This window comes from Rissa tridactyla, chromosome 1 (genome assembly GCF_028500815.1).
Source record: "Rissa tridactyla isolate bRisTri1 chromosome 1, bRisTri1.patW.cur.20221130, whole genome shotgun sequence".
Lineage (NCBI taxonomy): Eukaryota > Metazoa > Chordata > Aves > Charadriiformes > Laridae > Rissa > Rissa tridactyla.
Genome location: NC_071466.1, coordinates 180,239,867 through 180,258,277, shown reverse-complemented (window position 1 = coordinate 180,258,277; position 18,411 = coordinate 180,239,867). Strand labels below are relative to the sequence as shown.

Below are 18,411 nucleotides of genomic sequence, written 5' to 3'. Positions count from 1 at the left end.
AAAAAAAAAAAGCAAACCAAAACAAAAAAAACCCCAGAACATGATGACCTGGAGTCTGTAAATTTTTCTCCGAGCTTTTGTCTCATTTCTGCTAGTGTTCTGTCACATCTTTCTCACGTACTAAATTTTTTTTGTTTGTTTGTTGTGGTAGTACTGTTGCTATCGATTACTGGGTAGTAAATCACATGCCAGCAATTTGAATGTGCTCCTTTCTCAGTTATTAAATGACTAAGATTTCACAAAACCCAAACGGACTTTGTTAGCATACTACTGATAAATTCAGAAAGAATAGAATAACAAAATACAAGGTTGAACTCCTGTCCACATGGCCTTTCCGCTGCTTTCTTCAAAATTTGGTATTTCCTCTTTTTTCCTTCCCAAGTCCACTGTTTTAAGGCATAATTTCAATAAAGATGTTTCTAGACAGCAGATGAACAAAATCCTAGAAACATCAGGACATGTTTTGTTTTCAGAACCTCTTAAGAAACAACATTATGTGGTCCTTGCAGAGTGTTGGTTAGGTAACTTAGACTCTGAAAACTCAATTCTCAAGGTTTTCATATCCCTGGCCACCAGTTTTGCGGCTTTCCGAATGGGAATGGCTGCTTAGCAGTCCATCACACTTCACGTTTCTATACTAAGATGATACAGAGTTCAGTAGAAACTTTGTACGTTCATTTCAAATAGAAGGAAAGCTTCCCAGTAATGTTTGGTTGAAATGCTTCGGTGCACCAGTTCTGCTGTGACGGTAGGTAAAATACATGCAGTTCGAGGATTGATGGGTAGCAATAGTCTAACTGAAATGCCACACCACTGACATAAGTGCTTCCAATTAAAATAGGCACGTGCCTTGCATTCTTGTCCTAATGTTGCTTTGTTCTGAAATGAAATTTTGAAGCCAGCTCAAAGAAGGTGGCACTGAACAGCCAAGCATCCCAGAGCTGACCTTGCAGCCATAGCTGGACCAGGATTTCCAGTAACAATATAAACTGGCCTTGTTAAAATGCCTGTATATAAATCACAATAATACATACGTTAGTTTTTGGTTGGGAGCACCCAAAGAGTTGGATTCTGTGAAAGGTCTCCCAGTTTCTTCCTTCCTCAAACTCTTATCTGCTGAGAGGTTAAAGTGACTGGTTTGACTCAAAGTTAAGCCTCAAGCTAGATACTGTGATGAATGCCTGAATTATTGGTCCTGGAGAAACCAGGGAACGGTCGCTGCTCTATTATTCCTACATCATTAGTAGCTCAGTTTAAGCAGAAGGTCTCAATCTGAATAAAGTGCTGTCAGTAGATAAGGAGGCACGCGGAGGTCAGACTGAGAATTCATCCTTGAGCAATTGAGGCTGTGCTTCGCTCAGCTGTCGGGTGTGTCGAGTGGTCTTTGGGACTGAAACACGCTCTGTTTCTTAATCCTGAAAGAGACGAGGTGATTTATAAATTATGTATGTTTATGAAAACATTAAAATGAGGCACTTTTTTCCCCTTCACTTCTTCACAGTGTGACCTTGAAAATTGCCGTGGGCACATCAGAGGTGAGGGCACCACACAGCTGGAAGCCAGACGCAGGAACCTGTAAACTAGCGCTGCTGCTGGGCTCTTCCTATTCTGGTGTCACTAATTTTACACATTAAAATCATAAATTCGCAATAATTAAAACTGCCTTAAACCAAACTTGCAAATTCTGTGTAGTAGGTTTTTTCTATGAGCAGTTCATCTTCCAAAGGCCACAGCTTTGTTAATTATCTGAGGCACGTTAAAGTCTTTTTTCCCCCAGCTCACACCACAGTAGCAGCAAATGTGAATTAAAACGAATCATTAGTTCAGTACAAATCTTTATGAGTGTTCTGAGATAAAAATAGTTAACATTGTTTTAGTTGGGTTATTAGCCCTAGCCAAAACTTAAGATACTTTTCTACATAGCTGTGAGGAAGATGTTAAAATTCAATTAGTACTCTAATTTTCAGAACAAGGTTAGGGGGGAAACTTACCTAACTCTTCAAAGAAAACAAAGCAAAAAGACGAAAGAACTTCAGAAAAATCCTAACCAGGTATTGACATACTAAAAACCAGAGACAGATGTGCAAGTTGGCAGAGTTTTAGTCATGTTCTTTTTTTGCTGTCTCCATTGGGATGGATCCCTGTCTTTGGCCACTTTGAATCAGAAGCAAACAGTTTTGCATGTATCCCGAGAGATTTGTATCTGGCAGCAAGAGGAGGAATACCAGCTGGAATTAATTCTTGAGGAATAAATCATAAAAACTAATTCACTTTTTTATATATGACCAGGTAACTAACAGGCTTTTTGTGTGGAGCAAAAGTAGCGACAGAACAAGGTCTCACACTCCTGCAAAGCTGCCAAGAGACTAGTTACCAATTTTTTAATATTGGAATGAAAACCGTATTGAGTGGGATTGTGCTAGGGTATCTCCTGTTCATGGCTTTTAATTGATGAGGCGGATGATACAATAGCAGAGATCTGGGATGGCCTGGCAGGCACACTGGAGACCAGGAGCGGCAATTTAAAATGCTTTTGACTGGTTTGAGAACTGACTTCTAGTAATATGATGAAATTAATCCAAGGAAAACTCCAAGCTCCTTTGTGGAGGCAGAAATAACTTTGTATAGAAATACAATGGAAAGTAAGATGACACCAAGTTGGGTGGGAGTGTTGACCTGCTTGGGGGAAGGAAGGCTCTACAGAGGGATCGATGGGGCCAGTGGTGTGAGGTTCAGCAAGGCCAAGTGCTGGGTCCTGCACTTGGGTCACAACAACCCCATGCAGCACTACAGGCTTGGGGAAGAGTGGCTGGAAAGGATCTGGGGTTGGTTGACTGATTGCTGAATACAAGCCAGCAGTGTGCCCAGGTGGCCAAGACGGCCAACAACATCCTGGCCTGTATCAGGAACAGTGTGGCCAGCAGGACTAGGGAAGTGATTGTCCCTCTGTCCTCTGCACTGGTGAGGCGCCACCTCGAGTACTGTGTTCAGTTTTGGGCCCCTCACCACAAGAAAGACACTGAGGTGCTGGAGCAGGTCCAGAGAAGGGCAATGAAGATGGTGAAGGGTCTGGAGAACAAGCCTTACAAGGAGCAGCTGAGGGAGCTGGGGTTGTTTGGCCTGGAGAAAAGGAGGCTGAGGGGAGACCTTATCGCTCTCTACAACTACCTGAAAGGAGAGTGTAGTGAGGGTGGGGGGGTCAGTCTCTTCTCCCAAGTAACAAGTGGTGGGACAAGAGGAAATGGCCTCAAGCTATGTCGGGGAGGTTTAGATTGGGTATTAGGAAAAATTTCTTCACCCAAAGAGTTGTCAGGCATTGGAAGAGGCTGCCCAGGGAAGTGGTGGAATCGCCATCCCTGAAGGTATTTGAAAGATGCGTAGATGTGGTGCTGAGGGACACGGTTTAGCGGTGGTTTTGTCAGTGTTCGGTTGATGGTTGAACTCCATGATCTTGTTACCAAAGACAGGCCTCTGCTTTGTTTATAACAATATGCTGTTTGTTTCCTAATAACCTTCTTACTGTGTGAGAAAAGTCACTGAGCTGATGTTACAAATAGCGATAATGAGGAGACAGTCAGAAGTAGCTAATCACCAAGGATGGGATAACAAGTAGTTAATCACTTCAAGGTTCTTTTGTGCGTCAGCTATGTAGTCCTACACCAATTAGGACAGAGCTGTGGCTACCTCAAGGAACACCCTTATTATCCTCAAGAAGTTGGCAAACTTACAGTAAACTTTTACTGTCCTGAGATGACTCAATACCTTAAAAGGATAATGTGAGGAAGGGTCTCCTTGCCCGAACGACCACTGAGAAGCTCACACTTGCAGAGAAGTGTTTTGTGGATGCAAGAAAATTTAATACATGTGTAAAACGGCTATTCGCTCATCCTATTGAATCACAGCTAAGGCAAGGCCCCGCACCCGGGCGCCGTCCCGCCGCGCACAGCCGCTGAGGAGGCCGAGCAGGGCCGGACGCCTCCGCACCGCCTCCTCCCGCAGGGGCGGACTGCACCTCCCAGCCCGCCTCGCGCCGCCGGAAGGGGCGGTGGCTCTTCCGCCGCCACTTCCGCCGGGAGCTCGTGAAGGGTCTGCGGAGCCGCGCGCGCACTGGTTCTTTCGGGCGGTAGGCGGCGGTTGGCGGCATCCCGGCGGCGGTACCGGCACCACCATGGTGAGCGGCGGGGCGGCGGGACCCGCGGGGGGGCGGCGGCGGCGGCGGCCGCCGCCGCGCTCCCCGCCGCCGCGCGTGTGAGGGCCTGGCTGCCGCTCCCCTCCCCCCGCGCTTTGTCCGGCGGCGCTCGCGTGGGGGCGGCCTCGCGCCCTACCCCGCGCGCGGCGGGCGGGAGCGGGGGGGAGGCGCCTTGGGCCTGGAAGGTTCTAGAGCGCACGCGATGGAGGGTCCCTTCGGGGGCCGGGTCGGCCCGTGGGACCGGCCGGGGCTGCGGCGGGGAGGGCCCGGGCGGTTGACGGTCCCGCAGGAGGGGGGCCTGTGTCTGGGCCCGCCCGCGGCACACGCCGGAGGCGGGAGGGAGGCCGCGTCTTCCCTCCCCTCAGTCTCCGAGGAGGCCCAGAGAGCCAGCGGCGGGTCGCCGGGTGTGACAGGCGGCGGGCGGTGGCCCGCGGAGGGCAGCCCTTGCCCCGTGGGGAGCCCCCTGCCGCACGCCTTTGGTGTTTCTTGTCACAGCGTGATGCAAGGCGCACGAAACGCCAGGCAGAAATTGCATGTTAATCACGCAGCAAAGTAAAAAGTCACGATACTCACTTAATAGCGTTGAGGCATTTGTTCTTTCGGGATTTAGGCTACAGAGATGATCAGAGGGCTAGAGCACCTCTCCTGTGAGGACAGGCTGAGAGAATTGGGGTTGTTCAGCCTGAAGAAGAGAAGGCTCCGGGGACACCTTCTAGCCCCTTCCAGTACCTAAAGGGGGCCTACAGGAGAGATTAGGAGGGACTCTTCTATCAGGGGGTGTAATGATAGGACGAGGGGTAGCGGTTTTACACTGGAAGAGGGGAAATTTAGATTAGATACTAGGAAGAAATTCTTTACTGTGAGGGTGGTGAGACACTGGAACGGGTTGCCCAGAGAGGTGGTGGATGCCTCATCCTGGAAGTGTTCAAGGCCAGGCTGGATGGGGCTTTGAGCAGCCTGGTCTAGTGGGAGGTGTCCCTGCCCATGGCAGGGGGGTTGGAACCAGATGATCTCTAAGGTCCCTTCTAACCTGAACCGTTCTATGATTTGATCCTAATTCATGTAAGGCCTTCAATTCTCTGCAAGTATGAGTCTTGGACAGCGTGTATTCATTACTGATATAATTAATTTGCATGGAAATGCAAAACCCCAAAAGATTAGGGTCCAACACAAATATCAAAATATTAAAGCCCCAGCATGCTCAGTAATTAGACTTTTTAGGTTCTGCTGGTTCTGCCTATTTTTGGGTTGTCTGGACCCGATAGTTAGCTGCGCAGAACAGTAACACAGACCAGCAAGACACACATTACCATAAAGTAAGGTACTGCTAACGGTGTTTCAGGCTTACAGATTTTATCAGAGAACATGGTATGTAGTCTCTTGGAGTAGATTGCAACCTATCTTGTGATTGCTTCATGTGATGATGAAATTGCAAGATAAATTCATGTTGATGCTTCCTTAAAAATCTCTCTTGAATATGCCTTTTGTCAAAACCAAATGGGATATAGATGTAAATCAGTTTAATAATAGAAACATTGTTTAGGTTGTTAGTGTCAGGGATTTGTTTTTAAAATGCAATGTTTTATTAAAGCTGAAGGAATATGCTTATATTAACTCTGTTTTAGGCGTCCATTTCCCTTGCTCCTGTGAACATTTTCAAGGCAGGTGCAGATGAAGAAAAGGCTGAAACAGCTCGGTTGGTAAGTTTAATTTGTTAGGAAACTGGTAATACTTGGGGTAATTAAACTTTGTCTTTTCTGATGTTAAATGTACTTTCATTTATTGATGATGTGGAACTTCATCTGTCTCAGTTTCTCTTGCTGCATGTCTGTGAACGGAAGGTAGGAGGAGTGTTGTTTATGCTAACAATTAGAGGAACTCCTCGTAAGTGTTCAAAAACTAATTACCATAGCTCAGAAGATTGATATTCATTGGAAGGCATTTCTTTTGGCTGTGAGACAGGCTTTTATGGTTTCTGTGAGAATTAAGTATATTTGATATGGTTATCACGATGTAGCAGTTGAGAAACTTGGACCCAGACTGTGCTGAAAGGAGTGTGGCTCTGGCAGGGTTGGGTTAAGTGTCCCCTTGGAAGTTATGTGCTAGAGTCCACTTGTATTAAAGAAGAAATAAATACTTTTCTAAGGTATATTTGCTTTCATTTCAGTCATCTTTTGTTGGTGCCATTGCTATTGGTGACCTGGTCAAGAGCACTCTGGGGCCTAAAGGCATGGTAAGACAGCTGCAAGTTCTCAGTGGTTATACCTGTTAATTTCATTTTAATAGTTAGAGTATGTTTTCAAGCAGTACTCTAAATGTTGTATCTCATAGGACAAGATTCTTTTAAGTACTGGAAGAGACAGCACGGTAACAGTGACCAATGATGGTGCAACCATCCTGAAAGCTATTGGAGTTGACAACCCAGCTGCCAAGGTCTTGGTTGGTGAGTTTTTAACAGCTTATCATTGGAGTACTTGGCATTTCTTCATTTGTAACTTTATTATGTACTTTTTATTTGTTCTTAGAAAAGTAGTCTTCAAATAATGTGAAAAATTGAAGGGAGGGGTGGCAGAATTGCTGAAGTAAGGAGGCCAAGGTGTTGCAGGAGTTGTGGTACTCTGTAAAAGTAGAATGGAGGTATACGCTGCTCTTGCCAAACTGTTCTGGTGTTTCCTCATTTTCCTTCAACCCTGGTTTGTCTCAGGAGGCAAAAGGGTCAAAAGACAGCTGTGTGCCCCTCTTTTTTTTCACAGGGAAAATTTGGAACAGAAGTCTTCTGGGGTACAGAGGTTCTCTCTGGTTCTCCCTGATTTAAATCTCTTTTTATCACTTAATCGGCATTGTACTCTAGACAGAGTTTACCTCTGTGATCAACTGTCTTAGTGTGCCGGTGGTCCAGTTCTAGTGACAAGCGGGAGCCTGAACAACTTGGTGTCAAGTTTCTTATGATTTCATGTTTGTTGAGGCCTTGTTTATCAACGCTTCATGGGGCATAATTGGCTATTATATTTTGTGATCCTGTGTGTATAGCTTAGAGCTTCTATCAGGCCCTGTTTCCTTTTGATAACCATCTTTAGAAATGAGGAGAGGAACTCTTGGCCACCACCAGACTGGAACTGGTGTCTAGGTTGCAAATGAAGAGCAGGAGTTTGAAGGATGCCGAATTTGATTTGCATCTCACGTTTTTCTGTGACTTAAAAGAGTGACCTCTTTAAACTGTTGAGGAATAAGATTCTTTCTTCTTCTCCAAACTAATGTGAGATAAAAATGTTTGTATGTAAAGCTGGTATTGGTGAGTGTTTTGAATCAAAAGATTAATACAGCGGCTTCTTTCTTTAGATATGTCAAAGGTTCAAGATGATGAAGTTGGTGATGGAACTACGTCTGTCACAGTGTTGGCAGCTGAATTACTGAGGGTGATGTATTGCAGTTTTTCAGACATGTTTTTATTTGGCGATGTATTCCTGTGGTATCAATAGGGGATGTGCTATTTGATGTTTATTGCTCCCAAAGTATAGGATACCTTACTCTATTGCTATTGAAATTGATAGGAAAAAAGCCTCCCTTTGATATTGTGTCATCAATTTTTTCTTTTATTTTAATCTAGATTCCTTATTTTATTATTTATAAATTCACAAGTATTTTAATTTGGTACATTTTAGAAAATTATTTTATTTCATTATGCCAGTGAAATAGAGAAGTACCACTCTCCCAGGTCACTTCTGGATGTTGTGCTGGGCAGCATGCATCACTGCCTAATTGTGAAGTTTAGTCTTCTGAAATCCTTTTCATAATGTTAATGAGAAAAAAACCAAGGCATGTCAAATTCTGTTAAGCGCACAAGACCTGAATTCTTACTGTTCCTTTAAACTCTGCATACAGAGTTTACACTGCCAGACTCTAAATCTGAAATTACTATGAAAGAGACTTCAGAAGCGAGGAATTCTTGTTAGCAGAGCTGTGCCAGTAAGTCTAATCATCTCAGATCCAGGAACTGTGATCATGAGCATCTGAGAAATGATCCATCAGCTTGCCAAGTTCCTTGCAAAAAAGGGAGTTTTAAGAAGTTTTGTTTTGTTTTTCAACTACACATGACGTTGCAGCTATAAGTGAACAGGAAACTGATCTCAAACGTGAAGTGAAAGATTGCTGTTTTGAGGTATATGTCTGCTTGCTATTCATATTGGAGTTAGGATTCTTTTTTTGCATTATTCAAAACTTCTTGATGATATTCCAAGGGCAGATCATATTTGCCTAGATTAGAAAAAAAAAGCTGCTACCAGGGTGACTTCATTTTCATTGTTATAGCTCTCTGGCTTTGACCAGAGTTTTCTGATTACTTTGACCAGAATTTTCTGATTACTTGGAAGTGTCTTTCCTAGTTAGTGTAAATGTATCTTGGGAGGAAAAACTAATTATTACTTTAACTTAAATAGGAGGCAGAATTACTCATTTCAAAGAAGATTCATCCTCAGACCATCATTGCGGGCTGGAGGGCAGCCACAAAAGCTTCAAGAGAGGCACTTTTGAAAGCAGCTGTGGATCACGGGTTAGTGATGTACATTTGCTGTAACTCTTTATAAACCAGTCAAGATAAAAACATCAGTGAGAATTATATACCATTGGGAAATTCTTCGGTCTCTTTTTAAGTAGCGTAAAGTCTGAATTTATGAATTCTAACAATTAAGAAAAAAAGACTGCATTTCTTCTTTTAGATGAACTACAGAAGCTGTATGAAATTATTTAAAATTACTTATGATGTGCAGAAACAAAATAGAAGCAATAATTTGCTCCCTAGAACAAAAATCTGAGCTGTTATTTCAGATTTCATACTCTGATTTTAAATGTGACTGTTTTCTTTACCTGGCACTTAAAGAGCTCAGACTTTCTAAAGCTGAATGCAAAGGTTCTCCTAATTGAACTTGTATTTCAAATAGAAGGTTCTATGCTGGGACACTGGAGGGATTCTGTGTAGCGCTCCTCAAAATAGAATGTGGTACACACAGATAAGGGCTAGAAGAACTGGGGAGAGGTGCACAGTGGTAGGTTGATGATAGTTAAGGCTTTCAGACTTCCCACTTTAACTGTCCTGACTTTATTTTAGTAATGATGAAGTGAAGTTCCGTGAAGACTTGATGAACATTGCGGGAACAACTCTTTCATCAAAATTACTTACTCATCATAAAGATCACTTTGTCAAGCTAGCTGTAGAAGCCGTTCTTAGGTTGAAAGGTTCTGGTAACTTGGAGGCTATCCACGTCATTAAGAAACTTGGTGGAAGTTTGGCTGATTCCTACTTAGATGAAGGTGAGTCTTTGTATCTCGGCTGTAAGTGCACTTGAGAACTTAAAAGTTGCACATGTCTATACAGATTTGTGCTAGGAAACATTGCTGTGCTATTGTTAAATTGATTAATAAATATGAGGCAGTTTTGTAATAATTTAAAGGAATTGTTCTCCTTTTTTAGTTTGAAGTCTTACAAGACCTTTCTGTTACTACAGGCTTTTTACTTGACAAGAAGATTGGTGTAAATCAGCCAAAAAGAATTGAAAATGCAAAGATTCTTATTGCAAATACTGGTATGGATACAGACAAGATTAAGGTATGTGACAGATCTACTGTTGTGAAATAATGTTTTCGTAAATGGAATGAATTTTTAGACTGAACTCCTTGTTTTCTTTGATTCAGATTTTTGGCTCTCGTGTTAGAGTGGACTCTACAGCAAAAGTAGCAGAAATAGAACAGGCAGAAAAAGAAAAAATGAAGGAGAAGGTAGAGCGTATTCTTAAACATGGAATAAACTGCTTTATTAACAGGTATGTATTTTCTTGGAAAAAGGGGAGAATTACAAAGTAGCAAGATTTTAACGTTGTATGAGTGCAAACATTATTTATGCCTGTGTCTGTAAAATTAGGTGATATTACCTAATGCTTAATTGACTCTTCTCACTGAGGTTGATGTTGATTTCTGTGCTTCCTCTTGGGCACCGTGGCATTCCTTTTTTTTTTTTTTTTTCCTCTTTTCTTAGAAAGAACTGATCTTATTTAATCTGTGATCCATGTTTAAGTCCAGTTGAAGCAATGTCACTATGCTTTTATGCTAACAGATTTATTTAGTTATGAATGCCAGCAGCATTGTCCACATCCCCATTCCCCCTTTTGGAGGGAAACTGGTGTTTGAAAGAGTCTCTGCTGCTGAATGCATTTAGTTCAGATTGATCCAGCTATGTTTTATCCTGCGTTAAAATGCTGGTGCTGGAGTGCTGCTCCAAGTTTTAGAGTGTTTGAGGCTTCTGTGCTCCCTGTCACGAGCCTGACATGATACACATCTTTGGAAGTATGAAAGATAACCATTTTCATGTAATGATTCATTCAGCTCACAAGAAATGTCACAATTTGTTACTTATTTTTGTTAGCAGTGAACTTCTCTTTTAAAGTGTCACAGTGCAAAAAAACCCATTCAGTTGTTATTTAAGGATATGAGAAGTGCTTCTGCCTTTCAGTAATTCTCATTTGAATGCAACTGCCATACGTACGAGCAGGTTGACACCTGGTGTTTCACCTCATCGTGTAGTCTACCAGGAAGCTGATTAGCTGGTACTACACCAAAGGATGGGAGTTGTAAGAGCAGCACTGTTTTCCACAGTAGCAAAGATTTACTTGTGCATCTTATAACTTGCCTTCAAAATTTGTGTTAAACATCTGTAAGAACCTGTATGATGAATCTCATAGTCTCTCCATCTATGTCATATTTCACATACATTGTGTGCAAGTGTAGGCAAAATGAGTATTCTGTCCAGTGGACATGGTACAACTACAAAGACTCCTAGAGTCAGGAGTCTTGTTGGTAAAACAATGGAAGAATCCTTTGAGGTATGCAAAAAAAACCCAACCCTTTACCTCCATCGCTGTTATCCAGTATGCTTGTAACACAGGTAGTTGTTCAGGTAGGGTAGGAGTCAGTCACTGTAGCCAGGCTAGTGGTATTCCAGTTAGATTGACTCTTGACTTTCAGATTTATTCCCTGACAAAATTTACTTCTGCTTATAGGCATACTGTAGATCCACTTCACATCTGATACTGTGAATATTAGCCAGTTAAATACCTCTGAGGAGATGCTTGGTAAAGGTGAAGGCTGTATGAATGCAGAGTTGGAAGAACCTTCTCTGCACATACCCAGCAGTGCCAGTTGTCTCTTCAGGAGAGATTAGAAACAGGAGCTGTAGGAGCTGATAGGAGCTGGTGTCTCCCAGCTCCTGCTGGATCTAGTTTTTTCAATCTCTAATTTGAAAGGGAAAAATAATTTGGCATAATGCTTCTGAGTGGTTGTTGACCATTCAGCTTTAGATGACTGCTTTGTTATAGAGAGAGGGGGGATACATATTGATAGGGCAGCACGTACTCTTCTCTGTGGTCTGCTATTTATACATGTTACAAACCTGGCTGTTTATTGGTCCCAGAGAATTTGGATTTTGTAGTGCTGAAGGAATTAAAGACTTAATTCACATGTCACTCTAGTGCATTCTGCTAGAATAGGCAGGCAAGAACCCAGCAGGCATTTAGGATCAAAGGGCTTAGGATTTAAAGCATATGGGCCACTGGGCATTGACAGTGGGTCTTGAGGGGAAGGGTATTTCAGAGAGTTATAATAGTTTGATTTTTTTTTTTAACTTTGTATGTTTTCCTGTCACTACTTTTGCTTCTGTGTGGTGTAACATTCCGTGTGTGGCAGATGCCTCGCATACTGACTGCCTTTGCAGATTTCAGAAATCTGTCTGTGTCCATGCTACTGAGAATCAGGTGTCCGTTGTTATTCTGGTGTTTAAAAGGTTTGGTTGTGTGTAATGAGAAGATGTGCCTGTGTTTTAATTGTAGACAGTTGATCTACAACTACCCTGAACAGCTGTTTGGAGCTGCTGGCGTCATGGCTATTGAACATGCAGACTTTGCTGGTGTAGAACGTCTGGCTCTTGTTACAGGTATGTAGAGTACCTTTTTGTGTGAAACTTGGCAGGTTGTTTTATTTGTTTGATCTTTAGTAAATGTTAATCCTTGATCGGCTAGTTTGTACTTTTTACTATTAAGCAGATTGGTGAATGTGAAAAGTGCTCCAAATAAGCTTTATTTTAAAGTACTTAAATACAAATGTGTATGGAGGACCCTATGAAATTTGCCATAAGAAGTTTTGAAATTACTTTGTTAATTTATCAATTGCTGTATAACTGTTAGTATTTTTTTTTAAGAAGCAGGTCACTCACTTTCTATCTTTAGTATGTTATGCTTCGCATGTAAACTGTTTTGATTCTGAATCCTCCCTGCGTAATGATTTAAACATATTTTTTTTTCTAGCAACTCTGAATAAAGGATCATAATGCTAACTGTGGAATATAATTTAGCCAGTTAGTGCCAGTTAGTAATTTTCTTTCATATTTAAAAAAATATTTTCAGTTAAGTCCCTGCTTGATAAACTTTTGAAATGTTTGTTTTCCAGGGAAAGGATGAAACTTAGCAATAGAAAGGATAAAATGATAAACCCACAAGTTAATTACTATAATCTTGTTATAAGTGGCTGTTGTTTGATTGTAATAACAGGGAAGACTAAAGAGTCATCCTTTGTTGAAAATGTGGGCCTGAGTCATCGATTTGAGGTGGACCTCAAATTACATGAACAACCTGGATGTTTTTAATAGTGGTTAGTGTAAATGTGACTCTAGTAACTAATGAAAATTAAACATCTGGAATGCTACAGATGATTCTTGTTTTCGAAGTTAGAGGTAGTTATCTGGAACATCATAAAAAATTGATCATGAAAGTGATAAAGAGAATGGATAACTTGTTTTGTTGGGAGAAGGGAAATGGTACTGACTTGTTTAGCTTAGCAAAACTGAAGTAGCAATTGTGTATAACTGTCTGTAGTCCCATTGACACAGGCAAACACTTGATTGAGAGGAACATTGCTTATGTTCTGGAACAAATGCAAAGCAAATTTTGTAGGCAGAGCAAGTGGACCATATCAGACCACACTGGATCAAGTAGTACAGCCGAAAAAAAATAAACAAGCTTTTCGTAAGCACAAAGTCTCTTAACACAGATCTTGTCTTTCCTTGTACTGCTACAACTACAGTCATGCTGCAAGCTAATGTGGAATAACTGAGCATACATTGGGAGTGAATACGTGTAAATGGTTTTCTAATGTGAAGAGCATAGTACTAGAACAATATTCCATTCAGAGACATTTTGGTCTTTGTAATACCCGTTTTGTTTATGATACGGGAGTTTATGAATGGTGCCTTTTATCACTGCTGTGACGTGAATGCTGGCACAAGCTCAAGTTTAAAAACATAACAAAGTTGTTTTAGTATTTTATAAATACTTCATCAATAAATACTACTAAAAACTTTAAATAGATTGACATTTTAATACTGGCAAGTATCAACATTTAGTCTCTCATCCAGACAGAACTTAAAAGCATTAGAGCTATTGTAGTTCTTGGGATGTGAAACAAAATACTGGTGTTTCAAGGACTTGTTAACATCAGTGGAAGGTTGCTGGTGCCATGTGCTGACATTGGAAAAAATTGGATTGTCAGTATTGTTAATTTCAATTTATTTTGGGGCAATTATGAAGCTTATTATTTTTCTTCACACATGCCCCTCCCCGTGGTTAGACCTTGCCTGAATGGATGCTGTCATCGTGAGCTTTTTGACTGTTGTATGATCTTACGTTTGCAGGTGGTGAAATTGCATCAACCTTTGATCACCCTGAGCTAGTAAAACTAGGAAGCTGCAAGCTTATTGAAGAAGTCATGATTGGAGAAGATAAACTCATTCATTTCTCTGGAGTGGCAATGGGTAAGTGTTTTACCACTGCTGGCATGTTGCAACGTTTGTGTTAACCCTCTGCTAACATTGTTCAGTTACCAGGATGGCATAGGAATTTCATAATGATTAATGTAAACATTTTTATTAAAGCCTTGCTGGTCAGTAAAAATCCTGCAAAGATGTATATTCACGGTTGAAACTGTTCACCTACATAACACTAAACATATGCATAAACATTGGTAAGGATGGGAATCAAAATTTCTGCTTTGGGAGATTAAATTGACAAGAAAAGTAGCAACCTGTTATGCTTTAAGAACTTCAGAGCTTGTTCTGTAAATGTCAATACTGTTAAGTTTCTGGGGGGTTGTTTCGAGATAACATTTGTTTTCTGCTAAATTAAATAAGGTGTTGTGGAATAGTTCATTGATAATAGCATAATGTTCATCATTTCATTCTCCCTGTCATTGTGCTTTCTTTTCACCCCAAAATGGATCTATCTAAAACTTGACTGTAGTGATAGCAAAACCATTACAAATGCTTTGTGATAGCCTCTCTTTTTATTTTTGGTTTGTTTTTTTAATGTTCTTGCATTTGCACTTTTTAGGTGAAGCTTGCACCATAGTGTTGCGTGGAGCAACGCAGCAGATTCTAGATGAAGCAGAGAGGTCTTTGCATGATGCTCTCTGTGTTCTTGCCCAGACGGTGAAGGACACCAGAACTGTGTACGGTGGAGGTGAATATTAGATTCTTTGTACTTTGTACATGGTACACATTTTGTATTACTGTTCAAGTCAGATATAAAACATTCGTGTATCTTCAATTAATAGGTTGTTCAGAGATGCTGATGGCTAATGCTGTTGCAGAACTTGCTGTTAGAACACCTGGCAAAGAGTCTGTTGCAATGGAGTCCTTTGCTAAGGCTTTACGAATGGTAAGTTTGTTTAAACAGATTGCTGGATTAAAAGACATAAAGTTTCACTAAGTTTACTAACTTCAGATAGTTGCTTCTCTTTCAAGGTTTTGGTTTTCTAAAAGTAAAAAAGTGAAATTAAGCGACATATCTTGGATGAACGAAGGGGAAAAAGTTACTGGTTTTTCTCAGAAAAAAAAAGTATTGGTGCTTTAATAATTCTTCATGTTAGAGAGTTCTGAATGTTGATATGCTAGCGTTCTTCTAATTGGTTCTTGCTCCTGTTACCTGCAGGGTTAAAAGTGCAACAGAGATAACACATAAAGTCTTGGCTGATACAGTTTGATTTAGAAAAGAGCAACCCTTCGGTTCTATTGATGCTATAGTGCTATTTGATGGTATTCATGCTCTAGTACTATCTAGAAGTTTCTAGACTTGCATTGGAGATTGCATCTTAGGAGGAAATAAGAGTATCACAAGACACATTTATGGAATATTATTGTCCTAACAGTCTGTCAATTTGAGAAAGAAATTGCCTTCCTGTATTTTAAATTAGGGAAAACATTTCTTACAAAATGAAAGACCATAGGAAAACATTTCTCCCAAGAAATTTAAATTAAAAAGCATGGTAAGACTTGGAATTACCTCTTTGGTCAGCATGTGCAATTTGCACTAAACAGTTGTCATGGTTTAACCCCAGCCAGCAACTAGGACCATGCAGCTGCTCTCTCACTACCTGCCCCCCCTGTAGGTTAGGGAGAAGAGGGGGGAGGAATGCAAAAACTTGAGGGCTGAGATAAAGGCGGTTTAATAGAACAGTGACAAAAGAGGAAAATAACAATAATAATAATAATGGTAAAAGAATATACAAAATAAAATGATACAACACAAGTTGCTCTCACCACCCAATGATCTGTTGCCCAGTCTGTCCTGAGCAGCGATTGTGGATTCCTGCCCCCTGGCCAACCCCCACTTATATACTGAGCGTGACAGGTATGGAATATTGCTTTGACCAGCTTGTCCTTTCCATGCTCCCTCTCAGCTTCTATGGGAAGCTGAAAAAGTCCTTGACTAATATAAACATTACTTAGCAACACCTGAAACAATATGTGTTATCAACATTCTTCTCACACTAAATACAAAACACAGCAGCTGCTAGAAAGAAAATTAACTCTACCCCAGCTGAAACCAGGACAACAGTGAATGGAATGATCTGGTGGTTAATCTTACCAGCAAGTTATGTTCTTAAAATGAAACCATTTCTCCAGTTGTAGTCAGAAATTATAAGTGACAGATTTCTTTGTGTCTATGTGAAATGAACTGACAGATCTGCTAACATGCTTCTGTCCTCTCAGCTACGGTCTTAACAGCGTCTTAAACAAAATCCTTAGAAAGGTAGTTTGACTTCTTTCTTTTTCCCTATCTTCTGATCACTGTAGCAGATCATCTGCCATGCTTTTGAAACTTCCTCTTCTTGAAACTGAATAGTAAACTAGTAATATCAAAGTATGTTTCATGTTTACTAGGGATCAATGCCTGCATTAATTTAAAACCTCCTGTGTTTATACCCTTAGATCCCAACAATAATAGCTGATAATGCTGGCTATGACAGTGCAGATTTGGTTGCTCAGCTCAGAGCTGCTCACAGTGAAGGGAAGACTACTTACGGACTTGGTAAGGGCTTGATATTACTCCTGATACTGAATTGCTGTTTGGGAGGGAGAATTAGGTTTATTAAACTTGGTGACATCTGTTTATTGCTGATTTATTCAGCTGGAAGAACTGAGTATGTTGATTTCTGTTTGCTTTGCATAGAACATAGACAATACAACGTTACATTCCTTTATCATTCTACTGGGCTTTTCACAACAGAGTGAAAAGCTTTGGTTTTGAAGGGGATGGTTTCCACCTGTGAAAACCACTTTCCCTACTTACATGGAGTCTAGTTATATGGTGCTTAAAAAGAAAGACGTTGGATTTAAAAACAAACAAAACCCCAACACAACAAAACACCACCTCCTCCTCCCCCCAAAAAACTAAAAAAAAAGTTGTGGAGAAAAATTCTGAAATTGATATACCTAAGGAAATAGTGCTGAGAGTCCTGTTGGAATCTTGTTTCCTCCTCCCAGTGTATGGAGTTTTCATGATGAATTTTATGTATGTAATTGCAACATGTTAAACTTAAATCAGGAGCCTTGAAGTGAAAGACTTTATTTAAACTTCCCTTGCTATCAATATGGTTAATTTGAGCAGGTAAGTTACCGTACAATCAACTGCTTGTAATTTCCTTTAAAAAAACAACTACCCAAGTTAAAAAAAAAAAAAAAAAAGGCAGCCTCTTAATATATCTCTTCTTCCAGATATGAAAGAGGGTATCATTGGAGACATGGCAGTCTTGGGAGTGACAGAAAGTTTCCAAGTCAAGAGACAAGTTTTGCTGAGCGCAGCTGAAGCAGCAGAAATGATTCTTCGTGTAGATGACATTATTAAAGCAGCACCAAGGTATGATCTGAGTATCTGCGTTGGTCAGGTACAGTGGTACAGAGTAACCTCCTTCTGTGGAAGAGTAACTGTGCACAAAAGTTAGTCTTGTTCTAAAAATATTTTATTTGAAACGAAGACTGACATCTGACACGCTAACGTTCCCCTTACATGATTTTTTTGCATTAGGAGCATGAACAGGCCTTTAGAGCCGTCAGTGCGCTTAAATTAGTGTGCCGGAGCAATACCTTAGGTCACCAGCTACTCATGTGCCGTATATAGTACTAAAACATCTGTAAAAGCAGCTGACCAAAATGTAAGGGATCATGCTGCTATTTTTTCTTTCGGCAAGAATTGGAGTGAAATGCCCAACTGCTTCTGAAGCAGAATTGCAGCTAAAACAAAACCATGTTTGTTAAAATATTTGTGAAGAAATGCCACATGCAGGCAGTTATCCCCTGCTTGTCTGCTACAAGGTAGTTTGCGCTGTTTTGTGAATCGCAGTGTTTTGCTGCGGTCAGAGGTGGTCTGTTTGCTTTGAGGTGATACTGCTTTTGTGCTGTAAGATAAAGCTAGCACTGAACACAAAATGCCAACAAAAAAATAAATAAAAAGGTGGGTGGGGAGGCTGGTGGGCATCAGCATGGGGAGGAATTTTCTGATCTTTCTTTTTCTCCCCAGAAAACGCGTACCAGACCATCGCCCGTGTTAAATTTTCTTCAGTACCTGAGGATATGTGGACCAGGTCTCACCTAGTAACTTTTTTAATGCTCTAGTTTTCGTGAGGTTATGGAACAGAAGCTTGAGTCGAGCAGATCTCCATCAATGGCATGAAACAACTGTCTTCAGTTCGTTTTAACTTATTTCAGTTTATACGTATTGCGGGGAAGATTCACTTCAAGTAAAACAGGGGTTTTACACAACCCTGTTCCTTCTGTTCCTCTCCAGGTTCCACTTAAAATACACAGAAATAAAGAAGGTAAATTCAAGTTCATCAATGTTGTGCTTGTC

At 40.8% G+C, this 18,411-nt stretch overlaps 1 protein-coding gene across 1 annotated transcript; it reads left to right on the top strand.

The window, feature by feature from the left end:
• The first annotated feature begins 4,041 nt into the window (after positions 1-4,041).
• On the top strand, positions 4,042-18,394 carry CCT2 (chaperonin containing TCP1 subunit 2). The gene is made up of 16 exons (XM_054221279.1): positions 4,042-4,171; positions 5,815-5,889; positions 6,357-6,422; positions 6,521-6,632; positions 7,529-7,605; positions 8,626-8,738; positions 9,294-9,496; positions 9,691-9,791; positions 9,878-10,005; positions 12,064-12,167; positions 13,920-14,039; positions 14,614-14,742; positions 14,837-14,940; positions 16,494-16,593; positions 17,280-17,421; positions 18,082-18,394. Exons 1-16 carry the CDS (start codon positions 4,169-4,171, stop codon positions 18,110-18,112), a joined length of 1,608 nt encoding a protein of 535 aa, XP_054077254.1. The 5' UTR covers positions 4,042-4,168; the 3' UTR covers positions 18,113-18,394.
• Positions 18,395-18,411: the final 17 nt, after the last annotated feature.